The sequence below is a fragment of the Notolabrus celidotus genome, chromosome 23 (genome assembly GCF_009762535.1).
Source record: "Notolabrus celidotus isolate fNotCel1 chromosome 23, fNotCel1.pri, whole genome shotgun sequence".
NCBI classification, from domain to species: Eukaryota; Metazoa; Chordata; class Actinopteri; order Labriformes; family Labridae; genus Notolabrus; species Notolabrus celidotus.
In genome coordinates, this window is record NC_048294.1 from 23,877,576 (window position 1) to 23,887,831 (window position 10,256).

At 41.4% G+C, this 10,256-nt stretch overlaps 1 protein-coding gene across 4 annotated transcripts in view; it reads right to left on the minus strand.

Moving 5' to 3' along the window:
- Positions 1 to 10,256, minus strand: part of dock11 (dedicator of cytokinesis 11) — a 139,291-nt gene that overhangs the window by 33,045 nt on the left and 95,990 nt on the right. For all 4 annotated transcript variants that reach the window (XM_034677073.1, XM_034677077.1, XM_034677075.1 and 1 more), the window contains 4 exons: positions 8,110 to 8,292; positions 7,581 to 7,694; positions 3,021 to 3,236; positions 1,531 to 1,588 (listed from right to left, as the gene is read on the minus strand). In XM_034677073.1, the coding sequence (XP_034532964.1) occupies positions 1,531 to 1,588; positions 3,021 to 3,236; positions 7,581 to 7,694; positions 8,110 to 8,292 (571 nt within the window). The remainder of the gene's footprint in view (positions 1 to 1,530; positions 1,589 to 3,020; positions 3,237 to 7,580; positions 7,695 to 8,109; positions 8,293 to 10,256) is intronic.

The window sequence follows — 10,256 nt, forward strand, 5'->3', positions numbered from 1 at the left end:
CTAGGTCAGATAAAACAGCAGTAGCAGACCATGTGCCAATCACACCGCCTGTCATCCAATCACAGGCCCCCCTCACGTGCATCAGTTGTATACAGCGCAAATGCACCAAGTCCTGCAAAAAGTCTGATGGCCATTAAATGGTCAGACTCAAGAAACAGGTGCAGTACAGAGCTGATCAAAAATGGACTTCAAAGATCTGTAAACTGGGGCTCGTCATGTAAGGACTTCTCTCTGGCTGTGCAAAAGGACAAAAGACTGCTTGAGTCAGTCAAGAGCAGCAAAAAGTATCCATGGAAAAAGTACATTTGGTGAGTCATACTCCTCTTTTGCATTTCATTTTTATATTGCCTGTTTTTTGGTGTAAAAAGCCAAATTGTGGTTTCTTTGCAGTTTATTCATATGAGGTTACATAATGATACAGTAAGGATTAAAGGGAATATACACACTTTCTGCATTTCCAGTTGAATCAGAATATGAATATATGCTGAATCCACACATCATGCTCACACCACCATTGCACTGTACACCTGTCCCTTATTTAGTAGAGAGAAAGTTGGTAACCCTATATGTCATACTGGTAGCTGTTTACATCTCCCCTCTGCCAACCCGACTACGGCGTCCAACCTTCTCAACGCTCCAGACAGGCCACCAGAGTGCCCTCTTCCTGATCTCCGGGGACTTCAACCATGTATTTATTTTATACAGAGCTTATTATTGTGTTTGTATAACTTATTGTGTATAGAGCCACTGTAATGACTGAATTTACCCCCTGGGATAAATAAAGTATTTCTGATTCTGATTCTGAAGTTGACATGAATCTCTAATTCTCTCACACAAAGAAGATGCTGCTTCTTAAAGTCCAAACAGAAACGACTGATGTACTTTCTTTTTTTCTGTATTTGGAAGAATTAAAAAGAGACATTAAAGAGTACTGCATGCTTGGTGACTGTTTTAAAATGAATCACATGATAAAGCAGAGACACATCAGCACTGCTGGGTCCAGACACCAAACAAATGATGGAACCTGTTCACCTCTCAAGTTATCTTTGTCCGTTGACACTCCTCTGTGATAAACACTGGCTCATATTTGTTTAGGGGATTATCCGACTGCAGGTTTTGCATGAGATAAATATGACAGTGTGTCTAAAAGCATTGTGACACGGTGTTTTTGCTTGACGCCACTGTGCTTAGATTAGTCTGCGGACTGTTTGCGTGCGGTATCTAACAACAGTCAGGGAACAAACTGGCATGGCTTTTATCACCAGTGCAGGCAAATCTTCCTGGAGGAGCACAACCTTGTGCCAAGATTTGGCAACCCGTCTTTCTAGTGTCAGATAAGAATGTAAATAAACTTGATTATAGTGGTTTGACATTTAGTACTCTGCGTCAGTTAAATATTAACCAGGGCAGTCGATTAATGCTTCACACATTTTCCAGTGTGAGCGTCACAGAGGGAATAAAAGCCATAAAGGATGTTGAAAGCTTTCTTTCTGTGCATGTGTACGTGTGGAGTTGGGCGTGTTGGCTTACTTTTCCTGTGCAGGTATTCAGCTACGAGCGCAGCCACATGAACGTAGCACATGGCAGCCTGTGGAGACAACAACAACAAACAGCAGCCGATTAAGAGAACATATTTCACAGCAGGAGTGAAACGAGCAGCTTTAAACACGATGAAAAATCAGAGTCAGTGAGAAACACAGAGGCTGCTGGCAGTAACTCTTCAGGTCACAGCTGTGTTTGCAGCTGAGCTGTGATAAGAAAAGAAAGTCTTATTTATCGAGTCTCATTTTGCAACTGAACATTTATCATGAATCACCGTCAAGCAAATCTGGCAGCTTATCAACAGCTTGTAAACAAGAAGGTGCTCAAAGGTCTGCAAGCTGTCAGGTGATGTGTTCATTGAGTTTGAAAGCTGCAGCTCTTCACATATTTCCTCAGTCCTGGTCCTGCCCTCCTTAACTTTGTCCTTTTTATAGGTGGGGAGTGTCCACCTTGAGGTTTATGAGTTAGGTACAAATACTGACATATTTTTTCACTTCCTTTTACTTTCCAGGAAAACTTTTTTTTCAGGGAGAGAATGAAAAAAAAGACAAAAAATTATGAATAAAAAAAATAATTAAAAAATACAAGATAATATTTTACAACTTAAAAGACACAAACAACTAAGTTAAACATCTGCACTAAATATATAATAAAGAGAAACACTATACACGATAACAAATGAATAAGAAAATATATGAAAGACGGACAAATGAAGGAGAGGAGTTCAGGAAAGAAATCCAAAAATGAGGTAAAAAAATAAAGACATAATTCTGTTGAACGCTACGCTCCCAACATGCAGGCCTGCTGGTCGTACCTAAAGTCTCTAAAAGTAGTATGGGAGGTAGAACCTTCAGTTATCAGGCCCCTCTCCTTTGGAATCATCTACCAGTTCGGGTCCTGGAGGCAGACACCCTCTCTACTTTTAGGAGTAGGCTTTAAAATTATAGTTAGAGCTGGATCAGGCTTGGACCAGCTCTTAGTTATGCTGCTATAGGCTTAGACTGCAGGGGGGACTGGCGCAATGTCACACTGGGATTCTATCTCATCCCCTTCCCCCCAACCCCCTCATCACTTACTTTAACTCTCCCTGGACCATTAAAGTTACTAACCATAGACCTTTCTCAAGTCCCTGAGCTCCATTGTCTTGTAGGTACCTGGTGCCTTGGATGTTCCAGACTCCAGCTGCTACAACTACTACTATCCGTCTCACCACTATAATCTCTGGTTTTTGGTGTTGCCAACAATCAAATAAAGCCACAAAAGATCACTCTTTGTGTTTTGGGATGTCATTGTTTGCAGTGATCGAGAAAGAAGATAATGATCGTGTTAAAGTTGGCCTGAAAGTGAGAGAAAGAACACCAGGAAAAGCCAAAACTTGCCAATCCTGTATTGCACATTTTTCAGAATCAATGGTTGGGTAATGATTACAGATAACACAGTCATGAAAAGACTGACTCATTTAAAGTCTCTTTGTTTACCTCCGAGAGATCTCCGTTCTTCAGGTGTGCTCGGGCCATGCTGTCCAGCCAGGTGCGTCTCAGCTCGGGGGTGCTGGCGTAGGACCGAGCCAGGCTGTACTGGAGGTCCAGCAGCATCTCTGGGTCCTTCTCATGCTCTCTCATCTGGGCTGTGGCCATCAGCACTGTGCGGATCCGCTTGGTGAGACCCTTCACTTCAGAGGGGAATGCTGTAGACTGCCACATTCAGAGAAGAGGAACAGACTTGTGAATACTCAGACAAATCAAGGGCGAAATGAGCAGCACATTTACGCACAGGTATTTAAAGGGATTGTATATTACATTGTTTTACAGAGACAGCTTTTAAGATGAATGTGCAACCAATGATTGTACCCCGCTAGATTGGAGATCAGCTTATTGTGAGACACTTCATCTGGTGTGTGACCCAATCCGAGCACAGAAAAGAGGGAACAGAAACCATGATTAGCGTCATCACTTCCAACTAAGAGGATCAAGTTGCAGCAGTTTCATGAGGAAGACATGAAGGACACTTCCAGCATTTCAGAAACCAAACCTCTGTGTTTAAGTCTTCCATTATTTATTGACAAAAACAAGGGACTTCCACTAGATCCGTGTCCGGTCCGTCTCCGATTCGCTGTAGTTCGGCTTCACGCTCTCTCGTCCAATAACTTTCACCGGTTGTGTTTTCAGAACACAGCATGGAGCAGGACCTCAGGACAGCTGGAGTCATGTGACCGAGGTTTTCCCACGGCAATTACTAAATCAAGGATTCTCCTCCTCCTCCTCTCCTCATCCATGTTGTCTTTCTGGTCCTCTGAAAACCTCTGACCTGTTGACTCCAGGCCTGGCTCTGCTCATCATGACGGTTTGTTGTTGTAGTTAAGTGAAATACGATCTGGTGATAACACAGAGTGTTTTATTCTGAAAATTAACCGGATGTTTTCATTTTGTTTTGGTGAAACCTGACTTCCTGTCCCGCTCCATCTGCTCTGTTGAGATTGATGCGTCGTGCTCCGGCATCCGGCAAAAATAGAAGTCTTGTGTATCTGATCCAGAGGACTCAGACTTGCTGGATCAGAGACGCGGTCGGAACGCAACGGAGCGGATCCAGTGGAAGTTAACACATTGACTAGAATAGAAACCTATCAGATCCGGTGCTGTGACAGATCGGAGACAGACTGGACACAGATTGTGTGGAATTTGGCCATTCGATTGAACAAATGTAGGATTGGACTGTTGTGATGAAGGTTGCAAGGTTGGTTCAGATCCACACAGAAGTGCAAAAACTCAGCCACTGCAACCCGGACTTCTTACTTATGTGTCATGTTTTTTTTTCTAATTTGAGAATTATAACAAAGTCTTATTGAGAACAGCTCTGCTCTGTTCATAGATTCCCAACATTAAGTGTTATTAAAGCAGGTGCTTAAATGTATTTTAATTGCTCATGTTAACATAAAAAAATTAAGCTAAGCGTAACCTCTGATACATTTTCATAGTCCCTTTTATACGTGTTGTGGGTTTCATGGTTTTTACATATAGAGCTATTATTGTTGCAAACGTATTTGTAACTGTGTAATATGATCCACGAATGCGTACAAAGATTCACAAATGCATACACACATCTACAAATATGCAAACATATCTACAACTACGAAAATGATTTACAAATGTGTACATGAATCCACAAACCTGTACACAGTTCTGTAAATGTGGACTCTGAACTGCAAATCTTTAGACCAATTTAAAAATGCATACTCGTCATGAATGGCTTAAAAGTCTTAGTGTTTTTCCCAATGACCTAAAAATACACACAAGTCCTCGCTTACAACTGAGGCGTTCCTCTCATTGGCTGTCTGTCTACATGTGCCTTTTGCAATAGTTCTGCCGTGTGTGTGTGATCCACAAATGCGTAAAAAAAAACCTTGTGTGAGGTGATGGTTTTAATACCCCAAACTTAGGCTCACAGGTGCCGGCTACCAGGCTACGTCCCATAGTACATATTGGGACATCCTCAGGTCTCAGAGTGAGGTGTCAGACCTCAGATGAAAAGCATCATGTCGCCTGAAAAACTCTGTCATATCTCTGGAAAACCTTAATCATGTGTCAGAATTCAGACTGCACGGCATCAGACCAAACGGAATAATACATTACACACAATTACAAATACTTTTGCAAAAATAATAGCTCCATATTTACAGTTGTAGTAACTCTGTAAAATGAAAAAAAGATATTAATGAATGGCAGACATGACAAGATATTTATATTACTACTCTTTTTAGAATTAAGGTTGTCTAAAAATATAATTTGATTGCTTAAAAACCCTTTAAACCCTATATTTATTCTTCATAGTGCAAAGACTTTCACAACATCTGGCACATGGTGAACACTGAGCCTGTTTTTGATGCAGTGACCCGAGGGCTGAAGATCACAGCCCTCCCAGTATTAGCCAGGTCTTGTTCCCTCTTGTAACTCCTGTACAGAGATTTCTCCAGATGTTTTGTATGATATTATGTGCTGTAGACAATGATATCTCCAGATTCTTTGGAAGTGTACTCTGAGGAACATTCATCTGAAATGGTCTCAGCTTCTCCCATCGTTACCTCTGAGAGACTGAGCCTCTCTGGAGTCTCCTTTTCACACAAAGTCATGTTACTAAGCTGTTGGTCAGCAACCTCATTAGTTGGAAGATGTTTTCAGTGTTTTGTTGTCTCAGTCCAAACCATAGACTGTATAAATAATAGACGTAGTATCCGTGATGTCATCCATCTGTTTCTGAAGGGCTGTTTGAAGCAGATCATCAGCGGGAGCCATATTGGAAATGCTGAATTCAACCTAACTTAAGTCAAGCTAGTGTGAGGTAAAGAGGCGGGGTTTGAGCCTACTAGCTAACAGCTACAGTGTTCCCGCCTGTCAGTCTAGTCAGTCATGTCCTTATTTGGGCAAAACTCGTAATCTTAATATCTCTGGAACTCTTGCGTTATAAAAAAATTCACGCCCGTACAGCGAGTGCAGATAGAGCCAAGCGTTTTTTTGTACCAGGCTGTAAACATGTTTATTTCTGTTGTAAAGATTGTCTTCTTTGAATGGGTGTGTATGTGGTTTCCTGTGTTTCTGCAGCCAGCCTCAAGTGGACGCTCAATGAACTGCAGTTTATAACATTTCTGCATGGGCTTCATATTTTATGACCGGAGGTTGCTGCTTGGTCCCAAACAAACGTGTTGCTGGTCTCAAATTTAAAATGTGCATATATATTTCCTAAAAATGTATTTTTTAATCAGTAAGTAAATGTTGTCTTTTCCCTTTTTTAAAACAACTTCAAGATTCAAATGATTCGAAAACCATGAACATCAGTTGTTACCAACATGTTACACAGTGTCTACACTTCTTTGGACTTGGAATTGTAAATATTGAATCTTTTGAATATTATGATCCCCAGATCCTCTGGGGAAAGGTTTTGTTATTGCTCTATGTATAAATGCTGCTGCTAACTAAACTAATGTTGAATCATATTTTACACATTAATGTTGCAGGAGTAGGTCCAGGTGTGAAATAACTGGTAATCGTCAACTTATTCTTGTAATTGTTTATAATTTGCGATATCATATCAGCTGTATCGTAGGGTGACATAACAAACTGAGGATGTATCATAAATGAAAGCAGTCCTGGTCTTTAGAGAGTGGGCTTAAAAAATCTTAAAGAGCTCATAGTACCCTGTTACCCCTCTAGAACTAGGCACTATGCTCCGTGCATGCAGGCCTGCTCATTGTACCTAAAGTCTCCAAAAGTAGTATGGGAGGTAGAACCTTCAGTTATCAGGCCCCCCCCTAGGCAGACACCCTCTCTACTTTTAAGAGTAGGCTTCAAACTTTCCTTTTTGATAAAGCTTATAGTTAGAGCTGGATCAGGCTTGGACCAGCTCTTAGTTATGCTGCTATAGGTTTAGACTGCCGGGGGAACTGGCGTTCTGGGATCCTATCTCACCCCCTTCCCCCCAACCCCCTCATCACTTACTTTAACTCTCCCTGTCCCATTAAAGTTACTAACCATAGACCTTTCTGGAGTCCCTGAGCTCCCTTGTCTCGTAGGTTCCTCTGAGCTGTCGTAGACGTCCTCCTGCTGTGGACGTTCCAGACTCCAGCTGATACGGACGTGCTGGACTCCAGCGGCAACAGCTACTACTACTCGTCTCATCACTATCACAGCTCCCTCTCTCTCTTATTCTCCTCTATCCCTCTTTCCAGACCCAACTCGGTCGAGGCAGATGGCTGTCTAAAATGAGTCTGGTTCTGCTCGAGGTTTCTGCCTGTCAAAGAAAGTTTGTCCTCTCCACTGTAACAGGCTAAATACTGCGAGGTGGTGGATTAAGATGAGATAAGACTGAGTCTTATCTTGTCTTGGGTCTTTGTTAATAATTTAAAATAGATAATGTTTGTTGTGATTTGGCGCTATACAAATAAAGATTGATTGATTTCTAAGTGTAATTTATAGTCTTGATCTTATCTTTCGATGCTTTCTCTTAATCATTATAAACTAGAGGGGGACACTTGGCTTTGACTTTACCTTCATGGCTTTGTCACTGTTTGCAAAGTTGTTGATGATAGACAGAGATTCCTGGAAACGAGAACTGCCGGTCAGCGCCACGTCAGAGATCAGCTGGCTTACAGCAATGATGATCTGGAGAGAAAGAATGGATGAATGGTTGGAAATGAGGATTAGAAGAAACAAATGAAGGGAAAGTAAGAGTTGGGTTAACACCTCATTCCATCTGAATGGTCTGTCAGTCATCAGTGAGAGTCTGCTAAAAACTAGAAACTCAGCTGGTCTCTTAAGTTAATAAAGTCTAAACTTCCTCTTCAGATTCTTCCTCAGCCTTTTGACACTAACTCAAGTAGTCTGAGGAGTGTGTGTACGGTCAAAACACTAAAGATCAGGGTGGAAATGAGGGTAAACAAGTACTGAGAACATGAAAAATCTTGTAACAGACCACCTAGTGTGCTGACAGTCTGGGTCTTTATTTTATATGAATGCACACAGGGGTCCGACCTTTGACCTCTCCGCCTCACAAACAGAAACCACTTCTCCATCGTACCTGCAGATGTGTGCGAAGGAAAGTCTTCCTCTTGGTGTACTCGTAGTTGTTTCTCATCAGCAGGTAGAGCAGCGCCGATGCCTCGGCCCTCAGAGACCCCAGCTTGGAGACGCAGCACTTGAGCCCCTCGCAGCACAGAGCCTCGCACAGCGTCACCCGGCCTTTGAACAGCACCGACGGGAACTGATGGAGCAACATGTATAAAAGTTTATTAGTGCATCAGAGATAGACTGTGGGCAGGGGTTGGATTGGGAAAATACTGGGAGTATGCTGGGAGGACAGAGGAGAAATGGCAATGAGGCTTGAAAACATCAGGGCTCTGCAGATCAGACAAATTCAAGGGCATGTTTTAAAAGTTAATACAACACAGCACAGTGGACAATTGGTAATACAAAAGCGCTGCAATATGTTGCATGCTGTGAAGTACAGCTGCATCTTTGGGCTTATGAGACCAGATTTATTTACACATGAAACTGTTTAATTTCTGCAAAACTCAGAAATTTTACAGACCTTGATTAGCACATTTTTTTATTTTAATGTTTTAAGATTTGTTTCTTTATTGTTTTTGTAGTCAGGGTTTGGAGCTGTTTTCTACAGCACATCAAACCACAGTTTCCACAGCCTCACACTATAAGCCTTCAAGTCAAGTCAGGTCAAGTCCAACTTCATTTTAGCATCATTTTGATATATTTTGTTAGTATTCTATCATATTCTCTTTAAATTATTCTATTTCATGTTTCTGGTATTGATTTTACCCCGTGACCCCTAATGGGATAAGCGGTCAAGATAATGGATGGATGGATTGATGGTATTGATTATATTTTATTAATGAACTGATTTTTTTATTCATTTTAATTAATTGATTTATTTTATTTAATTGATTGTTTTTTTAATTCATTAATTGTATTGTGAATGATTCCTTTTTAATTGATTGATTCTATTTAATTGATTTTACATTTTTTTATTATTAACTGTATTTTAATTGATTCTCATTCATTGATTGGTTTTTATTTAATTGATTGATTTTTTTTTTTTTTTTTAAGTGTTTCATATCACATTTCTCTATCTTGTCTTAGCCTTGGATCAGTTGCTGTTGTTTTCTGTCTCATTGTTCTTTTATGAAGTATGCTGTACTTTTATGCTGTATAAATAAAAATGAGTTGAGTTGTTAGACATGCTGCAAACAAACGCCCCTTTTTAGACACAAAGGGCAGCGGATGGATGTTGAACATGTGAGTGCATGTTTAATACTTTGTCGATCTCATTGTTTACTGCTCCCTTTGATATTCTGTCGGGCGTCACAAAGCATGACTGCTTTAGATTTGTCCACAGCCCTGTTCCCAACCTCAAAGAGACTCATCAGCAGTGATGGACAGTAACAAAGTAAATTCACCTAAGTAAATGTTTTGAGTATCTGTACTTTACTTGAGTATTATTTTTGGGGGAACGTGTTACTTTTACTCCTTTTGAAAGACAAATATCATCCTTTTGACTCCTCTTAATTTCTATCAGTGCTCTAGTTACTCACTACTTTATCTTTGAAGTCAGCTGATGAGTCTTCTTTTCTGAAATCAGATCCCAAAGACCGTAAACTGTTGGTGTCCTTGTGTTTGGTTTGTCTCAGTGGTGTAGCCGTCTCTAACCTCAGAAAGCATGTGGAGGTCTGTAGCTAACACACTGGTTTTATTCCAGATGAATATTTGAAACTTGTCTGTCCATCCATCCATTTTCTTCCACTTATCCGGGGTCGGGTCGCGGGGGTAGCAGTCCAAGCAAATTGACCCAGACATCCCTCTCCCCAGTAACACTTTCCAGATCCTCCTGGGGAATCCCGAGGTGATCCCAGACCAGGCGGGATATATAATACCTCCACGAGTTCTGGGTCTACCCCGGGGCCTTCTCCCAGTTGGACGTGCCCGGAACACCTCTAATGGGAGGCGTCCGGGAGGCATCCTTATCAGATGCCCGAACCACCTCAGCTGACTCCTTCGACGCAAAGGAGCAGCAGCTCTACTCCGAACTCCCTCCAGATGTCTGAGCTCCTGACCCTCTCTCTAAGGCTGAGCCCAGACACCCTTCAGAGGAAATTCATTTCAGACGCTTGTATCCGCGGTCTTATTATTTTGGTCAGGACCCACAGCTCATGA